We start from the raw sequence: 25254 nt of genomic DNA on the forward strand, positions 1-25254 counted from the left end.
ACGTCCCGTATGCCGTAGACGTAGCCAACCGAAGCCACAATATTTAGCGTCGTCGTTCTTGTGGCTTTTTCTCCGTAGCTCTCAGCAATGTCGTTCTATAATAGTGTGGTCGAGAACAGACTTCGAGAGCTGGCGAAAGGAGGATCTCTCGTAGCAAAGCAAGAGCTATTGATACAGCAGAAGAAGCGCGAAATCGAAGAAAAGTTAAAATCAAAGGCAAGCGCACAAGCAGCGCAGTCAACTGTAGGCCTAAAAAATGAACGTCCCAAACCGCTTCCTTTAGAGTGAGTGTATAATAGTACCCAGTTTTGCAATGCTGATTATCGTGCTTTCTTGACAGTGTCTTGTGCTATGCGGTGCCCGTGCATTTTTGATACATCTACCCTTTTTATGTGTATGTGTGTGCTATGCGCGGGTCTAGAGTGTGGGGGTCCGGATGTGCTCAGCCCCTCCGCAATTTCTGTCTTTTCATGGTGTTGAATGGACCCTATGTACTGCATGTAGCATGCTATCCAATGCGGGACCTCCCCCCTCTCAGAAAAATCCTGGATCCACCCCTGCAATAGCGTAGGAGACATTCAGTGACAGCGTAGTTTTTGTGACCTATATTTGGCTTTTTTCTAATATTTGCGTAACTTTTACTAGGAGGAAGCCAGCTTCAGCACCACTTCCCTTGGGTGGCTCTTCAGCCCTGAACACATTCAGGAATGATGGCAGTTTTTTAGATCAGTTCAGAAAACTACAAGGTGACACAGGTGAGATAATTTTCACTCGTGTCAAACCTGTATGAACAAGCTGTTTCTCTCATTAGCAAAACCATCGGCTGTCCCTTCAAGCTCCCCGCCTGCCTCTTTGAGCTCTCCGTCTCTCCCTTCAAGCTCTCCGTCTGCCCCTCCGTCTGTGCCCATTGGAACTAATCTTAATAAGACCTCAGCTCCCCAAGAGAGCAAGCCAGCATCTTCAAATGTTGGTCTTTGTATAAAACTTCAAACTCCAACTCAACCAAAGTGAGTAAACTCAGATGCTGTTTCCTTGTAGTGCACACTAAATATAAGAACACTGCGGACATGCTCTCGTAGAGAGTATGTAACTACGAGATGACTAATTACCCAAAGTTCATTCATTAACTCTTTAAGTAGGGAGTTTTGTGCAAAAGTGAGACTGCAGAATGGGAGACAATCCTCATTGAAAGCCATTCTACCTTTGGAAATCCTGAAACCAGTGTGTATCGTGAAATATCCATTGCCTAATTTCACTGTGTAAATTAGCCGAAGCCAAAACTGCATGCCTGAGGAGCGCGTGACCTTCACCGGCGGAGGCTTATCTGGGCCGCTGAGCAGTTGATCTGGCCGGCGACTCAACTCCTACTCAATCGTCTCCAAAGCATGTGGCCCTCTGACGTGGAATGAGTGCCGTCCTCCCTGTGCTCCTGATCGGAGCGGTTTGGCTCATTTGCGTAACAGAATTCAACAGTGGATGTTTTAACACACGTTCGCGTTTCAGGATTTTAAAAAAGGAAAGAAAATGTAATGGCTTTCAACGAGGATTGCCTCCCACTCTGCTATCTTACTTTTGCTCGAAGTTCCCCAATTTGAGAGTTAATTAATGAATTTTAGGTAATTAGTCATATTGTAGTTACATAATCTTTCCGTCTGCCTGGCCATAAAACTCAACTGCAAAATGGCATCTTTGCTGATCTTTGCTGTGTCACTGGTGCTGAATTGCATGCACATAATTGCTGAAGGAAGTAGGTTTGCTGAAGTGACACGTTGAGATGCTTGGAAATGATTACGTTCACCAAGCGTTACTTTCAGCCAGGAGTTAGGATGAGCCCTGTCTTGCTCAAAGACTGTATGCCTCATAGCATCCTTCTTCTCACTCTCAACAGGGCACTTCAACCATCAGCTGTGGCTAGTGAACTGGATGAAGACGAGGTCCAACTACAAGAAGGTAGGTATACATATATATCATGAGCCAGAATCATCATTGTCATCCTCATCAGCATCACTGTCATTGTCGTCGTCTTCATGAGAGCCACACGGGTAGATTGACTCAATCAGCATCCACATCTCCCATGTAGCCTTTAAAGGCTGTGGGGTCCCCGGAGCGTCTGTGACCTCTCCCCAACCAATGTTCCTTTGGGGTTCTTCCACTGGCCACGGTAGCTGCCTTCTCTGGAAACGTCGTGGCTGCCAAGGCCAGTGGGAGGTGTTGCGGGACATGGGAGTTAGGGAGTGCAGGAGTCGAGAAATCGTAGAGACGTACAGTAAAGAGCATGAAAGTTATTCTGCTGCTTGTGTCATTTTCATTCCTTGTTGGTAGCAGGGAAAAAACTTGGCTGTGCAGGCCCACATTGGGGGATAAGCTAGCTTTGAGAAGTAAATCCCATAAGGCACAGCAGTGCAATGTATGGCACACCTTGACATGTCATTTCGGATTCATTAAATGCTCTCAGTTGTGGCTCCACCTAGCAGACGCTGCAGAGGCAGCAATGCTTATTTGCAAGTAAAATCCGGATATCCGTGAGCTCAGTGGAAGTGTGTGGTTTCATCCAGATTTTATCCGTGTGGATTTCAAACATTTGTGCCCCTAATAAAAAAATGTTATATGGATATCTACACAGATAATGCGGGTATGCCTGCGCCCGCACACACCTCTACCTATAAACTGTCAATGTTATCCGTGCTGCCTTCTATTTATGAGCCTTGGTTGGACAGGTTCTTTTATCTTTCTTGAGGAACTGAATAAAAATGTGGCCTAAATTTCGTCCTCAAACACAAGGCACTGACTTGTTGCAAAGGTGGGAATAGAATCGTAATTCTAGAACTGCACAGTGAGCCAGCGTCTATGTTTCTGTAGATATCAGTTATAAAGTTAATTATAAATTCTTCGCGTCTAACAAAAGGCCACGCTACTTATTGCAGCAGAGGACACCTTTGGTGTCGCTTGGGTAGTTAAAGCCTTCCATATTTGCAGTAATGTACATGAAGAGAAATTTGGTGTGGAGAGAAAACCCTCCATTTTCGTGACTAACTGTCAAACGGAGCGGTGTTCTGTTAGTAAAGATGCGACATTTTCGTGACTAAATGTCAATCCGGGCGGTGTTCTATTTGTCTTCTGTCAGGTGTTCTATGTTGGAATAGTTAGCATGAAAAATAATGAAGAATATGGTGAATTTTCTGTCTCAGGAGTTATTTGCATTCAGTATTTGAAGAAATGTTACCTGACATGGTCTGTACTTATGTCATGATTGTGTTTATTGCAACAACTGGCCATATTACTCATACCTGGCTGCGTTTGGTGCTCAAGTAGCTCTATACTTGCTTACAGTTTAGAGTTTTGTTATGCGTGTGCATTGGCTTCTGGTGCAGTTGGATGTGGGCAATATGCCCCAGAGACTGGGACTGGAACAGAGCAGAGACATGAACGATTGGCATGTGTTACATTTTCGTTGTAGCAGCCACATCATCAACCAGAGTCTAGCGGTGTGTGTCATATTACAGCACTACCAGTGCGAGTAGAAACCAACTCAGTTTACCTTCAGCATTCAGCCTAGCAGGTAATTAAAGACCTTCTACAATATACCTGTGACCCTTCAACAGTGCTGGCGCTGTCGTATGTCGCGCATCGCTTGATTGTGGATGATAATTAGGGTTCCGAGTTTTCGGATTTATCCGAAAAAATTCAAAAAACTTACTTCGGTGAAATTTTAAGCAATTTGGATTAATCCCGAAAAACTCCACTTGGCAGATGTTTTCCCTGGTAACCGGCCTCCTTTCGTGTCCTGGGTTTCTTCTGACCTCAGGTACCGGCCCCACCGCAACATAATAATAACATAATAATGCTTTCCGTGACCTAGCGCTTTCTTCAGTGGTCATCTCGACTACTTGAGGAGTGACCCTCCGGGTTTTTCCCCAGTCTGTTTCCAGATTTCCTTGTCCTACGCGCGGCCTAGGCACTGAAATAAGCGTCAAACCAAGGTCACATGGAGTGGTCTTTTTGCATGGGCAACTAGTTGCAGTGCTGACGACATGATGGGGTGCAAGCAAAAGCTGCCGTGCGACTACGTCAAGGAGCACCCTGATTTCGAGGAGTTCACGTAGTTTCGCAATTGCGATGCACAGGTTGTCGTATGCAGGGAAGGGTAACGGTAATGGTAACGGAAACAGAAACGGTATATTAACGAAATTGGAGGTGGTAACGTTTATGGTAACGTGGTATGTGTTATACATACCACGGTCCTCCATCACCGGAAACAGAAACGGAAACGAATTTATCGTCCGGTATTGAATTCGGGTAATGACTATTCCTGTTGTGTGATGACATTTGAGTGACTTTTTATTTTTTTTGTTTTTGTTTTGATGACTTCATTCCCTATAATACTCTAAATACTACACAAAAGCATGGAAGGAAAGCGCAATATTGGATCTCGAAGGTGCATCCGTCGCTTACATCATCCCAGTCCTCATAATTCCATGACATCAACACATGACTATACTCCACCATAGCACGAGGATGACAGCTTACTATTTAGTTACTTATTTTGTACTTTGTTCTTTTTTTTTTAAATTTCACCGTGGCCATGACGGTATTATTTACTACTGAGAGCGTGTGCTTATAAATGCGACATTGAATGAAGGTTACGCCCATCTTGAGTTGCTGGACTCCGAGTGACTGAAGACTGAAGACATGTTTCTACTTTTTTTTTTAAATCTTACAAAATGTGCGCATCCCAACGACGTAAAATTAGCTGTGTAGTGTGTACGCGTGACACCGAAGGCACTTGGGCAAAACAGGGTGTTGACAGGTTTCATTACCGGAAATAGTAACGGAAACGAAATTGAAGGGCCGGCATCAGAACCAGATAACGGAAACGAAAATATAGCAATAACGAAAATAGAAACGGTAACCAAAATACATCTGTTATCCTTCCCTGGTTGTATGTAAGCACTGCCACATAACAGCGAGCACTGCACACGGAAAGGGTGCATTTGGAATTGCGGAACAGCTAAGTATGTCAAACGAAATGTATGTATGTTGCTCTTTAGTGTTGAAGCAGTAAATGTGACAACTGCATTTTCGCTGCACAACTGTGTGTGCGTCATTAAGTTTTTTCCGAATTTTGGATATTAACTGAGCTGTAAATCATACACTTCGGAAAACTTTGTTTAAAAAAAAAAAAAATAATGATACACTCTGAAACATCCTGCGGTAACATCCAGAAATGAAATCCGAAAATCCGGAACCCTAATGATAATGCTGCTGCTACATCACTCCCCCCCCTCCAGGATAAAGATGTCTTTTATTGTTGTACATGTTCATGTGCTAGTCTGGTCAAATAAAAATAATAATTATCCACAATCCTCCTCAATTTTTATCCTCAACTGTTCACAGCCCAGCACCTATGCAATTGTAACATGTACTAAACACTGCATTGTGTCATGTGCATCAGCAAATCTTGCGCCAGTTGAAATTACAGTCCTTCCTCCTGTATCATCTTCATATTCTGGGAATGAGAATCTCTGGGACCTTACCCAGGGTCTTGTGGTGGACATTAAGCTGCATTGAATTTTGAATGTGCTCTGTTGACTGTACCGTATGCAGTATTTTTTTTTTCCTCGCTTCTGGATTGAAGCATGGCATAGTACGTGGTATTAATGATGTGGTGCTGGTTGACAGTGTGCCATGTGGCGTTTGTTGTGTCCCCCCCACTAGTCATGGTCACACCGAAGGAGTCAGCGGTAAGAGGTGTTGACGGGCAGGAAATCTGATAGCACGCTGCCAGTTTCTTCTCCAGACGGGAAAGCTGTCCAGGGTGCAATAGAGCGTGTTGCAATCTGTGTCGCAATCAATGGAGGGTCCGCAGAAGAGGCAGCGCGGATTAGCCATGCAGACGACCCAGCTTATCGGTAAGAAATACGTGAATACTCTGCGGCCCATGTGGCAAGTACGTTGCCATGGCGACCTTGTTTCAACAAGAGTGCCGCGGATGCCCGCTGTCATGTGACAAAAAGGGCCAGGCCTCTATCTCAAAGGCTCTAATGCTAGCGTTGTTCCCTGTCTGTTGCCAGGTTTCTCACAGACAAAGATGGCGAAGACTACCAACGCTACCGAGAACGAGTGTGTGCCCTCACAGCTGCCAAGCACAGGGCAGAAGAATCTGGAGCTCTTCCTTCAGCCAGCAGATTAGGTACGCTTACAAATTTAGGTTATTCCCTAGATACCACTTTTGTAGGACCTGGCAGTGCTACAGCACTTCATTCCACCACATCCAGAAACCAATTTAATAATGAGAAACATGCTTCCCACCACCCGTTGGTTGAAAGAAAGTCAATGGCAAGCTTTCATCATAGCGGCACGTTTTTCGTCTCAGACTCTGGAAACAAAAACCGGGGAAACAGCTCCAATGCCAGCAGTGCTGATGAAGGAACGAGGAAGAGGAAGAGGCAGAGCCGATGGGGACCGCAGGAAGCTCAAGTGGCTCCACCCATTACACTCTCTTTGGGACCAGCTGCAGTACAGCTGCCGCCCTTCGTGCAGTCCGGTCAGTGACCCACCTCCGTAGCTTACACATTACTTACAATCCTTGTAATCTTTGTCCCTTTGCTAGTGTAGCGTTGTAGTCATGTTTCAAAACTGAACTGCAGCACCCTTCATGCACTTTGTGTGTGTACTTGTTTGAAAAATCTTCTTTTTGCTTTGCAGATCCTGGTCTCATTGCATATGCAAGGCAGGTTTTCAATTCAATTGACCTTTCTTTTGAGCAGTGGAAGCAACTCGAAGATCAGAGAAAGGTAAAGCACGTTCCACATCCATCGCATGTCCAAGTGTTGAAGTTTCTGTTGCCAGAATACAAGGCGACATGCATGAAAAGTAAAGGTCCAGGATCACTACTCCATTTGATTACCTTAGGCTCTCACGATGTTACACCCATGTCTCACAGGCAATCTTCAATGATCATTGAAACCAGTGGCTGTTGAACATGCGCCTGGCACCATCAAGCGTGTAACGTGTGAACTCCTCAAAGAGAATTGGATCTAATGCGCCTCGACAGGTTGACACGTTACACGCTTTGTGGCGCCGTGCGCATGTTCAATGGCCGTTGGTCTCAATGATCATTGAAACCAGTGTCCGTTGAACATGTGCATGGTGTCATCAAGCGTGTAATGTGTGAACTCCTCAGAGAGAATTGGATCCAATGCTGCTCAGCAGGTTGGCACGTTACACGCTTGGTGGCACTGTACACATGTTCAATGGCCATTGGTCTCAATGATCATTGAAACCAGTGGCTGTTGAACATGTGCGTGGCATCATCAAGCGTGTAACGTGTGAACTCCTCAGAGAGAAATGGATCCAATGCTCCTCAACAGGTTGGCACGTTACACGCTTGGTGGCACTATGCACATGTTCAATCGCCATTGGTCTCAATGATCATTGAAACCAGTGGCCGTTGAACATGTGCGTGGCGTCATCAAGCGTGTAACGTGTGAACTCCTCAGAGAGAAACGGGTCCAATGCTCCTCAACAGGTTGGCACGTTACACGCTTGGTGGTACAAACACTTGTTTCTCTTTGCAGATGAGGGCTCTGTTTGAGATGATGCAAGCCAAAAAGAAAGCAGACGAAGCAAGGGCAATGGCTGGGAAGTTCAAGTATGAGTATGACTCCGATGAAGAAACGGAAGGTGGTACCTGGGAACACAAAAAACGTGCAGAGGAAATGGAAAAGACAAGAGGTGAGGAACTAGATGTTATTTTAAAATTCTTCGATAAGTGTAAAAATGTGGAAGTGAAGTTTCTTTTTTCATTTTGCTAGGATAGACAAAAAAGTGTAGTATACAACCAGCATGGTGATGATCCTCTGAAGCATCTTAATCGAGGACCGTCAGATCGTTATGCCTTGTGACACACTGTTTCTGCGTTACGGGGGGGTGTTCATGTTTGAATACACGTGAACTAAAAGCAGATGTGAGGCCTTCCTCTAACATGCTTCAGCTTTGCTAGTTACGAATGGAGCAATTTTTCTCTGTAGCCTGGGCCGACGAGCTTACTTCACAAGCCAAAGGGAAACACCACATTGGAGACTTCTTGCCTCCTGACGAACTGGAGAAGTTCATGGAAAAATATGATGCCCTCAAGGACGGAAGAAACCCCGATCTCTCGGATTACAGGGAGCACAAGATTACGGAAGACAATGTGGGCTATCAGATGCTCCAGAAGTTGGGATGGACTGAAGGTCAGGGCCTGGGTGCCAATGGATCTGGGATCACTGCTCCAGTTAACAAGTGGGTTTCAGATTCGCATATTTTGGAAGTCAACTGACTTCTGTGTTGAACGGCTGGTGCTAATTCTCCATCTCTTGGGGGGGCGCTTCCAGGGCAATAGCTCCAGTGGAAAATGCCGGACTTGGTATCGATCGGCCGCAAGAAGTGTCTGCACACGACGACGAATATGAGGCCTACCGTAAGAGAATGATGCTCGCCTATAGGTTTCGGCCAAATCCTCTGGTATGTCCAAATGCTTTGCACTCACATTTAGCATTGGGTCACGTGCAAGCATGAATGAAGCACGCATGATTACAAGCCCCTATATATATGTACAGTAATCCCTCGTTATAACGAAGTCGTCGGGACCGGAAAAAAATTCGTTATAAGCAGTATTTCGATAAATGCGGGAACGGCTAAAAATGCTGCCAGTGGTGCCCGAACTGCGCGCAAACAACGGTATCCCAAAAGACACATACCTTGGGAAGTTATCAGTATGGTAGCACTTTTATTTCATTACAAAAAAAGAGGCGAGCTGCGTCCGACGTCGTCACCACCGCCGCACTCAATTTTATTGCGGATCAAACGGAGCATGTCCCGTGTCGGAACTTCCCGGGGCTCGTCATCTGAACTATCATCACTTTCGCATTGGCATCCTATCACAGTGTCCACAATATCCTCGTTTCTGGTAGGGCAGACGGCGGGTAGGTCCGCATCTTCAAGTGCAAACGAAGAGAAGTCGTAGTCCGCCTCCTGTCCGACGAGCTCATGCACTCGCCTGTAGAGATCGTCGCAGTCCTCTATGTCTGGGACGTGCTCTTGTTCATCGTGCACACGACCCCTAGAAAATCTGGCGTGCGCGAAGCAATTAGCTGCCGCCAGCTCCTTCCACGAAAGGCATAGTAGCCTTTTCAACTTCTTAGCGCAACTTACACTTCCGTAGGATCTTCGGTGGAGGCATTGGCAAACGCGGGAACTACGCGGGGAGCAAGATGCCGATCGAGCGAAGTGCAAACAGTGGAACGCGCATGCTACCCTTTCCGTGCAAAAAAGAGGAGAGGGTGTGAAACTTTCACCTCTTCTCTACGAGGGAAAGAACGGTCGCAGAGAACGCTGCCCAGTGTCTCCACCGCTCCGCGAGTCCTGCGGGAGCTGGGGGCATACGGGCCGGCTCGCGCTTCGTAAAATGCGGAGTCGGGCGACAGTATGCTTCGAACAATCCGGTTAAAACTGCGTGCGCTTTGTACGGGACACAGGGGAACTTCGAATAAGGCGATAATTCGAATAAAGCGACTTCGTTGTAACGAGGGATTACTGTATACAGTTGAACCTCTATATAACGAATTTGTAAATGCTGGCTCTTTATTTCGTTAAATCGAGATATTCGTTAAATGGAACACGCCAAGTTAAACAAAGATGGCCGCCGCACTACCAGCGCCGCGCGTACCGCAAAACGTCATTTGTCATAAAACAGGTACTAAGGTAAGAAGGGCACAAAATATCAAGCTTTATTCATTACATAACGCTAGGTAACGCGTAATTTGTGCACAATATCGTTCTGAGCATTCATAACCTTCGTAACTCCGGATGACCTCGACTGCTTTCTCCTACGCGATCGCGTATCGAAGTTTCTTGGTTGGTTCACTTGCACTCATGACGTCCGGAAAGAACAACCGTACACCGCCGAAAAGAACGAGAAACGGGTACATGTCACGTAGACGTCTGCGCAGATGGAACCTTGAACGGCAGCGGCATCATGCCCATTTTACCACCGTCAGCATCAGCGGCGCGAACAAAAACAAGTAATGAAAAGGCACAAAACCGCAACGTACTGTCGTCTTCATCAACACAAGCAAATTAGACTTCGCGAGATGTCAGCAATGCGTGTTTTCTTGTCCGAAAACAGGTGCGAAGAGACCCTCGCGCCGGTTTCGAAACAGCGTCGGCGCAACGATTACCGGCGGCGGAGACGCATATATGTCGGCACGCTCGTGCCTACAGCACGTGACAACCGAAGTAACCAACGAAAACTCGCGTAAGGACAACAGAGAGGGAAGGTTTCTCCTCCTTTTCTTCGTGGCGAAGGGGAAAGACACGCGCAGAAGAGCCCAGAGATTTCGTTAAATAGAGGTGATCAAACGAATGTATTTCGTTAAATCGAATGCAAAAATACATTGGCGTCTATAGGGATGCGTTCGTGCAACGAAAATTTTTCGTTAAACAGAGGATTTCGTTAAATCGACGTTCGTTATTGAGAGGTTCAACTGTATATATATATATATATATATCTTATGGTTCTAAAAAATTTGCTGATGGGCATTGAAACATAACTGGTGTCCTCCGAAGATGGAGCGGCAGGTACAGTCAAACTCCTTTACAACGAATGCCTTTTAGCGAAAAGACCGTTATAACGAACGTTTTTTGTGGTCTGGTCAGGTGCCCATAGGATTCAATGTATGCTATATAAGTAGTAACTTTCGCGAGGACCTAGTTTTTGCGAAATTCGCGAACGCCCCTTTTTTTTTCGCGAATTTAATGTCCCGCGAAATATTCGAAGCGATGACAGAAAAATACGAGAAAGAAATAAGTCCCTGGACGCTGATACATCTTATGTACGCGGTTTATTACGCCGTTATACTGCACTTTCAGTTCTGCATGTGACTTCAGGACTTTAGTTGTTGTAGTTGCCATGTTTACGCTTCTGGTTGTTACGGTCAGCGACTTCGTGAGAGACATGTTCATTGGCAGCAGAAAAAGTTAGTCGCCTTCTGTATGGAGGACGGCACTGTCAGGCAGTCCATGCACGTGGTGGCTAGTTGAAGGAGGAGGACGCAGCGACGGTGGCTTCAAGTAGCCGAGCAAGAACATGGCGGTAATGAGTTGAAAAGTACGAAGCTGTCACGATGCTCACTGCGTCGATGCGGACACAAGAATGGCGGGAGACACGGAAATTCGGCAATGACCCCTCATTGTAGCATTCTGAGTCAGAAGGGCTTAAAAGGGATGAAATGAGTTATTGTCCAGGGTTGTTGTCCTTTTGTTGGAAAGGTGGAAAGTCGCAAAGACGCCTCGTGCGGGGGCGACGCACTGCGGTACTGCAAATTTAAGGTTCCGCGAGTAATTGTCTGATCCTGGCTCCTCGCAAATTCGCGAATTGTTGAGCCCGCGAATTTAACCACTTATACAGTACTTCGGACATTTATAACGAATTCCTTTATAACTAGAGCCTGAAGTTTTAGGGTTTAACCCGATTCTTCCCTGAATTTGCACCCCGAATTGAAGGTTCCCTCTTTAGGGCGAAACCCGATTTTTACCAGGCAAATTGCGCTCAATGAGACGTCTGTAGGAATGCACACTAACTTGTTTGGCAGCAAATGCAGTTACATCACCGTTTGTACCAAACCAGTACAGTTACTTTGAGTAACCGAGCCCGATTTCTCCTCGAATTTAGCGTACTGGAAGTTTTTTTCACCCAAATTCGCCTGAATTTGGAGCACATGTTTATTTACCCGATTTTTACCCCCCGAACTTAAACAAAATACAGAAGCCGACACTGAAGATTTTTGTTTAAGTTTAATTTGTACAAGCTTTCGCGTTGAGGTCCACGCTTCCTCAGGTACCTACCTGAGGAAGCGTGGACCTCCACGCGAAAGCTTGTACAAATTAAACTTAAACAAAAATCTTCAGTGTCGGCTTCTGTATTTTGTTTATGTGATCTACAGGACTTGACTCCCCTCTTCGTATACGCCCCCGAATTTAGAAAAACATATTTCCCGAAAACTTCAGGGTCTATTTATAACGTATCTACCGAAATGGCAAAGTGATTTTGAAGTCTGTAGGGCGAAATTGGCGCCCTTTACAACGGAGTTTGGCTAGCAAGTGTCGAATTGCGAACTTTTTGAGAGCGTTTCTCATTCTGGCGCGGCGCGCTTGGCACCACCGATGATGGTTCGGCGAGGGCTATAAAATGTGAGGAGAACAGGTGTTCATCCTCCTGGCATTTGTCCAACAGGATGACTTCGTCACGTGGGTGGAGCATAGTTGGGATTTGTGGACCTCGATTGTGCGACCTGCTTCTTGGGGGCAGGCTGTACCGAGGATATGAGGTTCGACACGCGAAACAACGGTGATGCTGCTCCATCTCTTAGGCGAGGGTAGAGGCTTCGGATGTGACTGTCCTCCGCGTCCTCCTATTGGCCAGCATCTACGAGGCGGAACCTCCTTTGCTCATGGTCAACAAACGCAAGGATAGTCGCGTAAAAAAATTGTATACAGTCAAACTCCTTTATAACGAACTTCAGGAGACTGCGGAAAATCTTCGTTGTAAAGGTAACTTCGTTAAAACGGATGTTTCAAAGGAAAAATGCGTTAAAAGGCTACCAATCTTGTTTATTGGTAGAATTTCATTGCTCTGATCAAAACACACCTCAGACATTCAACCTGCAATAGACATGGAACCTCATCTCTGTTTTGTCCTTTTTACCCCCCTCACAACAAAAAAACGCGAAGCTGTGTGACAAAAACAGCGACCAGAACACGTAGAGGGAACATATCAGGACAGCTTCTGGCAACATTACACGTCACCGTTTCGCAAGTCGGCTTCACCTAACGCCTGTGTGCTTTAGGAGAAGCTCGCTTTACGAGCGCGCGACTTGTGGCCAGGGAAGGATAACGGACGTATTTTCGTTACCGTTTCCATTTTCGTTACTGCTATATTTTCGTTTCCGTTATCCGTTTCTGATACCAGCTTTTAATTTCGTTTCCGTTACGTTTCCGTTACTGTTTCCGGTAATGGAACGGCTGTCAGGAGGACAGCCCGTCCGGCTCTGTCAGCACCCTGTTTTGCCCAAGTGCCGCTTTGGTGTCACGCGTACACACTGCACAAGTAATTTTACGTCGTTGGGATGCGCGCATCTTGCAACATTTTTAAAGAAGTGTAGAAACATGTCTTCAGCCAGTCTTCTGTCTTCAGTCTCTCTGAGTCCAGCAACCCAAGATGGGCATAACCTTCATCCAATGTCGCATTAGTAGGTGGACGCAGTAAACAATACTGTCATAGCCACGGGGAAATGAAGAAAGTAAAAAAACAAAAAAATCATATGCTGTCATTCTCGTGCTATGGTGGAGTAGTGTGCGTGTATTCTATGTTGTGTAAGTCTCATGTCTTGATGTCATGTAGGTAGGTAATGTCACAAGTAGGTAAGCGAGTGATTCACACTCCATATCCAATACTGCGCTTTGTTTCCATGCTGTCATGTAGTATTTAGAGCATTACAGGGAATGGGGCCATCAAAATGCAAAAATAAAATGAAAAGTCACTGAAATATCATTGCATATCAGTAATAGCCATTACCAGAATTCAATACCGGACGATAATTTTTGTTTCCATTTCTGTTTCCGGTAATGGAAGACAGTGGTACGTGTTTCCGTTTCCGTTATCGTTACCATCTCCAATTTTGGTAATATGTATACCGTTTCTGTTTCCGTTACCCTTCCCTGCTTGTGGGTGGAAAGCATGTGCTGGGCCTTTTGAAATATCTCGTGAATTTCGGCAGCATAGGCCAAAAACGAAGACACAAAAGTGTTACGACCAACCTCTTTCACTGACAGTAATGGAAAATTAACAGTTATTGTCTATTTTCTTGCCTCAATTTTTATTTTGGTTTAATTCTGTTGATAAGGAGCTGTGATGATGTACACAACGAAATCAGTCTAAATAATTTTCTTGATGGGGACAAACATCAGTCATAGCAGCTGAGAGTCTTATGTAGATGTACTTGGGATCACAACACGATGTGGAGAAAGCTGTGGAGGCTTTGGCGACGTACAAACAATGTGTGACAGCGCACCTTCTAGGCACGACGTGATTCCTTCCGCGAGGCCTTTGCGATTTGTGACCTTCGGTTCAATACAACGAAATGTTCGACGCAACGAAAGAAATTGCTGTCCCATTGAGTTTCGTTATATCGAAGTTCAACTGTATTTTGTTCCTACTCAGTTACTCTACGACAGTTTGTCTCTGCGCAGGGAAGAGGGTAAAGTTTGGAGAAACCACGTGACAAAGTGTCTGTCCACACACTGCAGCAATAAGGGGGGGAAACCAATCAGGTTGTTTCAAGGGCAATATGGGAAAGAGGGAAACTGAGGAGCTACGCCGACAGCTCACCTACTTGCATTACCTATGAAAGGTTGAATGGGTTTGCTTTCTTTCAAAATCTTCTCGATTTAAATTCTGGCAAGGCTATTGGCAACATCAAACGTTTCTCAAAAGATCGGCTCGATTTTCCGTACACACTTCAGCTCGAGTGTGCTTGGCTGGCTGTCCACACTGTGCCTTCTCCCGAAAACTATGTGGCACTGTAGGACAGAGCCTGAACTGAACTGTTTTTTTTTCAGTGGTCGTGCCGATGCAACGCATGGGCAGGAGTGCACCTCGGCTGAGCACATGTGTCTGTGCTCGGCTAAAATGCTCTAACATGTTCCAGTAGTTTATTTCTAAATATAAATACAGTGAACCCTCGTTAATATGACCGCCGATAATATGACATACTCACTTTATGACCGTTTTTCTTGGGAACCGTTCCGCCGCCACGTAAATTCAGCTCGTTAGTATGACAATCCGCTTATCTGACAATGACCGAGATTTTTGCCACAAGTAGGGTCAAACACAGGCATTATCTTCTCGTTATTATGACCACGTCACATGACCCCCATGACCGAGTAGCCCCAGGGAGAGGCTACACACATTAGAGCACTGCACGGGCCCGGGCCCGACCCGGCCCGCGGGCCGGGCTGGGCTTGTTATTGGCTGTGTGCTCAGGGCCGGGCCGAGCCCGGGCCGACAAAATACGCCACCACCGCGGGCCGGGCCGGGCCCGGGCCGACAAATATGTTCCCGAGAGTCAGGCCCGGCCGGGCCACGCAGCTAATTCCACACATTGGAGATACATTAGTTCATATCATCATGCGCTTGCGTCATTCCTGTGCATATTTTGCAAAGACAAGCAAAGGGTACTGCATTATGCATACGATTCGACCCTCTAGAACATTCTCCAAGCCACTTTACATTGCTCCTCACATATTTCACAATCACTTTGGGAAAGCTTGGTGAGAGGGATAGGGACTGGGAGAAGCAGTTTGTCGACAGCATGCTCTATCTCCGCAAAATCTTGACAGTGTAACGATAACGCCCCGTGCGTTCTGGATTTAATTTGGTATCGTGCGGTTACGGTATTAAACCGCCATCACTTGTATGTTTGTCTTCTCTCCTTATAAATTTACTTATAAATTTGTTTGATAATCGCCAGAAACGCGTACGTCGCGGCTGGAAATACTTGGCCGGGATCTACTCGCCGGGTCACCGGGCCGGGCCGGGCTCTGTTTGCTTAGACGCCGGGCCGGGCCGGGCTCTAGTCACTGGGTCACCGGGCCGGGCCGGACCGGGCCGCATAAAAATATGAAGGTCCGGGCCCGGGTCGGGCCGGGCCATTTTTCGATGCGCCCGGGCCGGGTCGGGCCCGGAAAAGTCGGCCCGTGCAGTGCTCTAACACACATACCTCATGCTGAGGGTGACACGTGTTAAAGTAGGGCGCCAAGGCTTGGGATGACTCCTGATCTTGCTGACCTCGGAATTAATCATAGCGCTTTTCGGGCTGCCAAAGCACTGTAGTGCTTAAAACAGCAGTGACCACGAGACCAGGTCACACTGTGCTGCTGTTACTGTTGTGCACCTAAGAATGGCCGGAACGAAGCGGTCTCTGAGGTCAGCGGATTGTGCGTTTCTCGTTAATATGACAATTCGCTTTATAACCAAAATCTGCGCGAACGGTGGTGGTCATATTAACGAGGGTTCACTGTACACGCAATAAACCCTGTAATTTGTCAAGTTAGACCCCAAGTTTTTTCACCACAAACAGAAAGTGCGTGTCGGGTTAACCCCATTCCATTGCAAAATACATTCACTGCTGCAATGGCAGCTGAATAGCTCGGCCAACAATTATGTGCCTCCAAATGAGAGTTTTCCCGATTGCTTCTCCTTGTGTTTTTTTTTTTTTTTTTCGGTTATTACCTTCATAGTACAAAATGTATTTTGCAATGGGATGGGGTGAATCCAACATGCTTTTCTGTTTCTGGCAGAAATATGTGGGCTTGAAATTTCTGAGTTCCATTCAGGAAATTCAATTTCTCTCAACTTGAAAGTGCTTTGATGTCATGGCAAAAGCCCCTCCGAGATAAAGAGCGTTGGCCCCAGAATGTTCCAACCAGTAGAATTTTTTCATAGGATTTGTTTACACTTCTGGGGAAACACACTGCACACCAATCAGTGGCAGAAAAACTGTCTAGCAACAGTGGGTCGTGGGTCCAACATGTTTTGCCCCCTGTTCCTTGTAGTTGTGCAGTGTGCTCGCACTGTGTTTGCTATCCTTCTTGTTGTGTGCTCGATCAAATTGGTTATCAAACAGAGTTTCCTTCTTTGCTTTTCTTTTCTTTACAATTGATAAATTTGGTATAAACAAATAAATTATTGGTAAATTGAGGGATCGTTCTATATTCTGGTTTATGTGATAGTTGGTCTGTGAGCAGCTAATTTATGTGCGTGTGTTGAAAGGAATTACAGCAATACTTATTTGGCAGTAATAACTATCTCAAGGAAGAGTGAGGATTAGAAACTGAGTGATTGTGAATGACTTTTCTTCCAGAACAATCCTAGGCGCCCATACTACTGAACGAAACATTGTGATGGTCATGCAGTCAGTGTCATCAGCACTATTCTCTCTTCTTCACCAGGAAGTTCTCTTGGTACGCTGTACATATTTAAGATCCACGCAGCTATGTAAACTTCCACCCACATGCAAATGAAATAAATTGTATAAGTTTGACAAGTATTGTAACTTCAAGTGCTGATCATATTCTCAGTTGACGAGGTACATTGAAGAAAGGGGCAGATTTCAAGCAGGGAGAGGTAGCAGAAATGATAACAGAAACTGATATTGTGCACTCAGAATACCTAAAACGGAAACAAAAATAATTTACGGTAATAATTCACTTTCAACAATTAACTGTGTAATTATAAAAGCTATAATGTTGTCTTAATGAGAACATCTTGTCCCTTCAGTCTTCTGATAATGCCATCCGGTCAATGGTCATCCGCAAAAAAAAATTGTGAAAGAAAACCACTTCTTTCTTTATTTTGTTCATTGCGCATCTTCAGAGACGCGTCTTCCCTTCACCCCCAATGTGAGAGAGTGAAGGAGCACAGTGCGCCTCATGCGTCGGAGATTAGCTTTAACTTGCAAAAACAAAACAAATGTATCGGGTGACGCTATCAGAGCTGCCATAGTCTTGGGCTCATTTTCTGTTTCCTTTTAATCTTTTTATAGGACGCACGAGGCTCCTTCACCCTCCCACACTGAGGGTGAAGGGAAGACGCGCCTCTGAAGATGCGCATTGAAAAAAAAAAGTTTTCCTTCATGAATTTTTTGTGGACGACCAGTCAAACAGGTTTTTGTTCTGAAAACGGCTATGATATCAGGGAACGAAATGGACAGGATGTTATTATTGGGACAACTTCGTAGCTTTTATAATTAAAAAGTTTGTTGTTGAATGTTAACTAAGACATTACCTTAGGAGCTTGCTGGTGCCCTCCTAAGGAGTGCCCCTCAGCATATGCTATATTGCAATTGATTTCATCTCTGAAAAGCGCTACATATAATCTTTAAAGGTATGTTTGCAGTTAGCTGGGACACATAATAAATTTTTGAAAAAGAAAAAAAAAAGTGTTCTGTTACCTTTCCCTGGTTTAAAGTGCCACTATAGGCTCAAAAAATGTGTTTTATTTTGTATTATAAATCAAACTCAAAACTCCAATATGAAAAATATAAACTCTGTTGGTGAACATTGTGTTTCCAAGAATTTTTTAAAGAAGTCTCAAAAGTACATAGATTCAGATTTTTGAAGAGTGGGTGACGTCATTGAGAGTTGCTGTCTCTTTCCGAGCAACCCACAAGCGTATCTGCTTTTCACAGACTGTTAAAAGGCCTGCCAACAGCTGTGGTGGAAGGTGGAAGACTGACCTTTGGGGAGCAATGTTGCCAGACACGTTGGTAGGTTGGGCACCACATGGCATCCTCAAGACTAGAAATACATTTTATGATAGTACTCCCATTTCACACAAGGACACAATTTTATACAGTCGACCCGCGTTTATCCGGACGGCTCCGTTTCCTGTGAAAATGACCGGATAGCGGGGGAACTGTATAAGTGAAACACGAAAACCCAGAGTGATCCTAGCAGGACATCTTTATTGACCATTACACAGAAAACTATCCATTGCGTCCGTTTCATTCTAATACACGCATTCAGTTCTTGCAAACTTTTGCTAATGGCATTAACTCGCAAAATATTGTTCTGTTGCTCAAAAGATACTAGCGCTGGTCTCGGCGCCGCCCGCGCATTTTCTACCGTCGCAGCTGGTGCATCCCCGTTTTCATAATCAGATTCTTCTTGAACACTATCGGAAGCGACGGCACTGACGAAATCGTCATCTGTGATTGCAACGCAGGGGTCCAGGTTGCGGACCTCCTCAGTCTGAAATGACCATGGGATTACTTTTGTGTAACGTGCAAAGTCTGAATGGGAGAAAATTCTTCCTAGCAACACCCTCGTTGTGTCAGTAAAAAGGAGGCCACGACAAGGGTTCCCGACCTCGCTTGACTAGGTGTGGGCAAAGTGTCGTTCCTGAACAATGACCGGATAACTGAAGCCGATCGTTGGGTATTAGTCACTTCTGTTCCCTGGAATTCCCGTCAGAGTCCGGAAGCTGAAGTCTGGATAAACGAGGGAGAAATACATGGGGAGAAATCCGTCCCCATGCTTTTTTGTCTGGATAACGCGGGATCCGGATAAACGCGGGCCGACTGTAGAGTACTGTACATGAACGCTTGTAAAAAGTTGTTTACTAGGATAATGGGAATTTGGTAAGGTAAACATATGAATGGAAAATCTATTTAGTAATTGCAGGGTTCTTGAATGATTCATCATTGCAAGTTTGATTTGATGTTTGTGCACAGGAAATTAGTAGTGCCCTTTGCCACTGAAAGATATTTAGCCCTCTTCGAACAGTTGCTGCAGTTGGGGTAGAAGACAAGTAAGATGCAATCTGGATAGGATACCACTAAAAAAAACAAAAAAATGTGTTCTCACATGCATTTGTTGTGTAGCATATTTCATGTAATGAGTTGCCACCATGACAACACGGATATTCTGCATGTAACACCATTTGTGTTTCTCCGGTTCCCCAAATATGAAAAAAATTTGCTCCAATTGAAATTTGGAGCAGATTGTTCTTGGTTCTAAACCTCCCTGTTATTTGTAGCGGCCATAACAGAAAACGCTGTACACAGGACTAGGGGATGTATTAGGGTTCAGATGCCCTGATCCTACCTCAGATTTTTTTGCCCTGTCCTTCAGTTGGTCTTTGGCAGAATATGCAACTTGCTAGTGTATGAGCCGAACCCCCTCTCATCAGAAAAATACCAGACCTGCATCTGGAAACTACATGGGAGAAAGGGAGCAAGGGCCATTTCAGACATTCTGTGCTGTACCGTGATTCGCAATGGTTTCTCTGCCTGTGGAACTCTGCAGTGTTGTGAACTGAGACATTTAAAAGACGCGGGAGGAGGACATTCTGATATCTATACTGAAGAATAATATAGTTTGTTGAACCCTACAATGACCTTGGCTTAATAAAAAGTTTTAAAACCACCCAGTGCCGGGGAACATACAAAAAGGACCAGACACGACACTGCGCTGGATTTTTATCGAGCTATAGAAATTCAAGTTACATTTATAACTTTAGCAAGTATCTTTCGCTTCAATCCATACTGTGAAGGGGCATTATTTCATTCCCCGCATCACCACCAGCAATAGACCTCACCCAGTTTGTAAACTAATGACGTCATAGTGTTCGACAGCGCCACCAATTTGGTAGAATGGTAGAATTGAACTACGCTCAAAGCTAGGAGCAAACAAGGTCGCGCCGGAAAGCCACGGTCTTGAGGGGATTACGATGGTCCCTGAAAGGGAAGCGACCTTCGGTCCTACTTTACTTTAAATAGGAGGCAGCGAACAAGTGCCCATTCGTGGAACCCAGCCCTCCCCCTCCAATTTGTTTCGGTTTCAGTGTGTCTACCAACGTCATGATGACGTTTCTCGGGGGAGAGGTCTTTAATGGGAAGAGTATCGCCCCCGGCGATGAAGCTCCCCAATCATCATCCCGTAATAAAGTTGTTGTCTATATTTCGCTTCGTATCTTCGTATCTTTCGCTTCGAGCAAAACTCCTCAGCTGTTTTAGCGCACAGCTGCGCTGGCAGTCTTCCTTTATTCTTGATTTGCTACGGGCATTGCAATCGTCACCGCTATCATTCCTTTCCTGAATCCTGTGATCTGTTCCGATTCACCCGGAAGTCCATTTCACCGCACACAGAAGTAAGTACAGTTCTTCTGTAACATAAATTTTAACTTTGAGCATGGTATAAATCCTGCCTTACGTTTCCAACACGCGAAAAAGAGTCGCCAGACATGTAAAAGGCTACGTACGTACGTGTTCACTGCAGACAGACGGCCATTGCCCGCCAAAACATAGTGTTCCGGCTTTTACATTCACGCGAGAGGTACGGCTCTTTCATTTATAGCATTTATCTGGGATTGAAGCGCAATCGTAGGGATTCGATTACTACCCTTTAGGACACACGATTGTCCCCAACAGTCTTTGTGATAGTGCCCATATATTCATGTCGGCGTTGTTTTTGTTTCCGTGTTCAGTTCGGCTATGTCTTCGAAGAAAAAAGCAAGACCCGCCGATAGTGACTCTGACTCTGGGCCGGATGATGTAAGTTTTTTCGCTTAGTTAGCCTCAGCATTGCCACAGACATGTGCAGCCCCACTTTCTTTTCGTAGTTCTTTAACTAGCGTTTTCTGTTCCCACCCAGAGAACTCCCGCTTCAAAAAAACCCAAGACCAAAGAGACAGCCAGTAAAGCAAGTGCAGGTGATGGAGATGAGGACAATACATTCTCTGTAAGTATCGTAATGTTTTTGTAGACAGTGCATGGATCTATTCACAGCTGAAGTTAATCAATTTCGTAATTTTCTCGCCTTAGATTGGCAAGAAGCGCTTTGTCACTGTGCGACAATTCAAGGGGAAAGTTATGGTGGATATTAGGGAGTTCTACGAGGACAACAACGCTGACCTAAAGCCAGGAAGAAAGGGTAATTTTCTGGTTTTAAGATGCACAGGGTGACCAGGGACGAAAGTCTCAACTGTTTTCACGCCTCTTGCAGTTCCTACATTCCTTACAGATTTGGAGAGTTAGCCTCTTTCCGTATAAATATCGAGAACTTGTGATAACACGAGCATTTTTCTTCTTCTTTTATCTAAAGCTGTTTCTATGTGTAATACCAGTCGAAAGCTGCCAGCGGCAACACCATCACAGTCTTTTCCCTGGGTCTTCTGTATGTAATTCCTAACCTCAGTTTCACGGCTTGCAGTGTGGATGGCCGCTTTGTGTCTGGATTATCGTTTAATGGAGGAAGTCTTCAAAACCCAAAGCGCATAAACAGCATAAGTGCTGGATACAGAAATGGAAAAATCCAGAAGCAGAGATGCAAACTGAACAAGCTCACACATTTTCATAGGCAGTTCCTTGAATGTATAAACTTGTACAGATATACAGTCTCATGATCGAAACAAAAGACCAATGCACTGCGGCTTTTTCTGTCAAGAAACATGTTCTTCAACATCCAAGGAGGAGATAGACGTGCATGCACAATGAAGTTGCATCTCAGCAAAGTTTTTCTGATTTCCTGGATCAGAGTTTGAATGTCGACAGACATGTTTGTGACATCATTGATTGAAACTCAGTGGGGATGGAGCGCCAGCAAATCTGTCTTTACTCGCTTACATTTGAGTTAAAATACACACTACAGCAAAACCTCATTAATTCTTGCTTTTACGGACGGCAAAAAAAAAAAAGAAAGAGTTAACCGAACCTGAACAAATTGGCCAAGAATCTGCATTTATTGAGCATGATGAAGAATGCAAAAGTGCTAAGGACGCAGAAAATTACTTATTCGGATCGGATGCCGTGCACAGTTATTTGTGTCAGAACCACGGAGTAAGAAGAAAAGGAGATGAAACTTCACTCTCTACGAGGAGCGCGCGCTTCGCGCCCAAGTCGACAGTGCCATCTGTTGCACGACGACACAGAATTTGCGAAGCATGCGGTCATGCGATACTGTCGCTTGTCCGTCGGCGCTTGCTTCTATGGGCAGTGTCATCTCCTAGTCTTCTTACTCCGTGGTCAGAACTAACTGTTGGTTCAAGGCGGCACATGTTAAATGCAGTTTTAATGTTCACCTGGGAGAGCACCCGTGCTCCCGTGCTAGACGGGTGCTCTCCCAGGTGAACATTAAAACTGCATTTAAGCCCACGACAACACTGAGGAACGTACTAAGCCACCCCAAGGACAGAACACCACCGGAAGAAGAACGAGGCGTTGTATACAAGGTATCTTGTCAAGATTGCCCTGCCGTGTACATCGGAGAAACAGGAACGAAGACACGAACAAGAATGAAAGAACACAAGAAAGATATCGAGAAATCAGCAACAAACCCAACAGAACTGTGTGAACACGCGCGCAAAACAGGACACTTGTTAGACCTGGACAACCCATGCATTCTGGCGAAAAAGAACAAATGGGGGGTGAGGAGACAGCTGGAGTCATGGCACATAAAGAAAACAAAAGAAGCTATCAATCGACAACCAGGCCCCCTCCCAGAATGCTACGCTCCCCTTCTACGTAAATACCCGGTGACGACCAGGACAGCGTCATTCTGATGATGGGTCCCGAATGGGACCCGAAACGTTAACTGTATTTTGTTATGTTTGTTGAAAGCCGGTGCGGTTGAAACTAGTAAAGATGTCTACTCCCGGCAATTGGACTATATTCAGTCCCCTATTGTGCAAAAAATTGTGGTTATTGTCGTATTAATGACGAGCATTTGCATGGGGAGGGCATATTTGCCCAGCAAAACGGTCATAAAGCGGGGATGTCAGATTAACGAGGTTGAATTGTATTCACTTCGATATTTGAACAATGATATTAAAAAATCTGCACAACCCTAGACATTTTGGATTTGTATCAGGCTACCAGGTCGAAATCCAGAAAAGTTGCCAGCGTGCCGTGAGAAAGTAGCCAAAAGTAGCCAATTTTCCTTGTGTGCAGCGAATTCGGTAGCCACTTGTGTGCATCATATATTGAAGGAAGTACCCTATAGCGGCTGTGCTGTTAAAACACCAGCAGACAAACAAGACAGTTCAAAGGAGATCGTAGACATGAGAGAAGGCCAATCGTCAAGGGAAACAAGAACAAACACGCTGTGCGTACATGCGTGCGTACTTCGACAATATGTGGTGCATACTGAAAAATATCCAGATTTAGGTGCACAGGAGTCTCAAATGTAAAGCAAAGACGTACCCTCAAAGGGAGCCAGAAAGTAGCCAAGTCGCCTTTTCCCAAATTTTGGTGCCATGACAGCCAGAAAGTAGCCAATTTGCTGCAAAGTAGCCAAATCTGGCATCCCTGTTTGGTACCTCCACATAACTTGCAGTCAAGTACAACTGTAATCTCAAAATTGGTCAACAGCCCTTAGACAATCGCAAAAGTCATTTGCGTACACTTTCTTTCTTGGTTGGGGTTTTTGCTACGTTTGCCAAGCCAGGGGGCGTATTAAGGAGCGGCTATGCAAACATTTTTCTGGCGTTGTGAATGATATAGTGGTTGCAAGCTTGCAGAGTTTTGGAGCGACTGCATCTCCACCTGGATTAAATATTAATTATGTGAAAGGTGACTCTTACGTTCCTTTTGAAGCTACTAAAATCATGGCGGTGCTAGTCAGGTACTTTCTGGATTTGCTCCTTGTTGCCTCCTGCTGACCACCCCCAGGGGCATCTGTGTTCCATTGCCAGATTTGGAGTGTCATTCTCTTGTGTTTAGTCTCTTTCTTTTATGTTGATGTAATTCTGTATCTCAAATAGTTGAATCTAACTTGGTTGTGTGTTTCTTATATTCTTGCAGGGATATGCTTACAACTGGACCAGTGGAATGCTCTCAAAGGTCGTATTGAGGAGATAGATGAAGCTATTAGAAAATTTTAACTGTCACATCATCAGCCTCCTCTTCATTGTCTCTTGCCTCCTCTCTTCTTTGTCAGTCTCATTCTGCTGTTTGTTTAAAATGTACGTGTTACTTCGAATTGAGAAGATTCAACAGCGATCTTAATGTGATACCTAACCGAAACATTCTAGATGGCTAGTACATGTCAGGTAGACTATTTTTGTTGGAAGTGGAGTTTGCACACAAACGTGTACTGCTTCCCCTTACTTTTGCTGGTGTGACATACGTACTGTTTTATGATAATGAAATAAAACTCTGTTAAATAAAATTGATCGACTGAGCGTTGATACAGGTGAGAATGCTTCTGAATTATAAGGCACTTTATTTTTGTTTCGCTCAGGGTAGAATTGCTTTGTTTGGGAGAAAGTATGCTGAAGACTCGGTGCGCAGATGTTTCACAACAGTTGGACTGTAGATACCAGACTGTCTCAAAGTGAACAGACCATAAGTGAAAGTAAATCTGAATGCAGGGGTGTAGAAACTAATTACTGTAAACTATAAAGGCAGTAAATTTTGCGAGTCTGCAACGTTGAGCGGCCGTTATTCTTTTGTGACGAGAGGAAAGTAGGAGCATTCTAAACTGCAATGAGTCGAGTTTCACGATGTTGAAGGGACACAAGGTGACACTGCTTTCTCGTGATCTCTGCGTTCCCTGTGAAGACAAGAGAACAGCTAATAACCTGATTTAAAAATGCTGAAAATAACATCTTATATATCAACGGTATTTTGCAAACATGTGAAATTGTAGTGTCAGAAT

At 45.0% G+C, this 25254-nt stretch overlaps 2 protein-coding genes across 4 annotated transcripts; both read left to right on the top strand.

The window, feature by feature from the left end:
* The first annotated feature begins 15 nt into the window (after window positions 1–15).
* On the top strand, window positions 16–17147 carry LOC135388731 (SURP and G-patch domain-containing protein 1-like). Its single transcript, XM_064618483.1, has 12 exons — window positions 16–284; window positions 646–755; window positions 812–1007; window positions 1889–1950; window positions 5786–5909; window positions 6072–6190; window positions 6374–6544; window positions 6706–6794; window positions 7578–7734; window positions 8031–8283; window positions 8376–8505; window positions 16962–17147. Exons 1-12 carry the CDS (start codon window positions 88–90, stop codon window positions 16986–16988), a joined length of 1635 nt encoding a protein of 544 aa, XP_064474553.1. The 5' UTR covers window positions 16–87; the 3' UTR covers window positions 16989–17147.
* A 3493-nt stretch (window positions 17148–20640) lies between these two features.
* LOC135388732 (activated RNA polymerase II transcriptional coactivator p15-like) lies at window positions 20641–24784 on the top strand. Of its 3 annotated transcripts, none has more exons than XM_064618485.1 (6): window positions 20643–20749; window positions 20878–20934; window positions 21086–21152; window positions 21253–21339; window positions 21423–21531; window positions 24399–24784. In XM_064618485.1, the coding sequence occupies exons 3-6, from the start codon at window positions 21093–21095 to the stop codon at window positions 24476–24478; spliced, it is 336 nt and encodes a 111-aa protein (XP_064474555.1). In that variant the 5' UTR covers window positions 20643–20749; window positions 20878–20934; window positions 21086–21092; the 3' UTR covers window positions 24479–24784. The 3 variants fall into 3 exon arrangements, with proteins under 3 accessions (XP_064474554.1, XP_064474555.1, XP_064474556.1); XM_064618486.1 differs by having other exon boundaries at window positions 20663–20749; window positions 20832–20934; XM_064618484.1 differs by lacking the exon at window positions 20878–20934 and having other exon boundaries at window positions 20641–20749.
* The last annotated feature ends 470 nt before the right edge of the window (window positions 24785–25254 follow it).

Source organism: Ornithodoros turicata, chromosome 3, assembly GCF_037126465.1.
Source record: "Ornithodoros turicata isolate Travis chromosome 3, ASM3712646v1, whole genome shotgun sequence".
NCBI classification, from domain to species: domain Eukaryota; kingdom Metazoa; phylum Arthropoda; class Arachnida; order Ixodida; family Argasidae; genus Ornithodoros; species Ornithodoros turicata.

Bases quoted from the DNA above. Each gene is read 5' to 3' on its own strand.
- LOC135388731 (XM_064618483.1), top strand. From the start codon at position 88: ATGTCGTTCTATAATAGTGTGGTCGAGAACAGACTTCGAGAGCTGGCG. The intron at 6,545-6,705 runs GTCAGTGACCCA...TTTGCTTTGCAG, and splicing joins GCCGCCCTTCGTGCAGTCCG to ATCCTGGTCTCATTGCATAT. The intron at 7,735-8,030 runs GTGAGGAACTAG...TTTTCTCTGTAG, and splicing joins GGAAATGGAAAAGACAAGAG to CCTGGGCCGACGAGCTTACT.
- LOC135388732 (XM_064618484.1), top strand. From the start codon at position 21,093: ATGTCTTCGAAGAAAAAAGCAAGACCCGCCGATAGTGACTCTGACTCT. The intron at 21,153-21,252 runs GTAAGTTTTTTC...GTTCCCACCCAG, and splicing joins CTGACTCTGGGCCGGATGAT to AGAACTCCCGCTTCAAAAAA. The intron at 21,340-21,422 runs GTAAGTATCGTA...TTCTCGCCTTAG, and splicing joins ATGAGGACAATACATTCTCT to ATTGGCAAGAAGCGCTTTGT.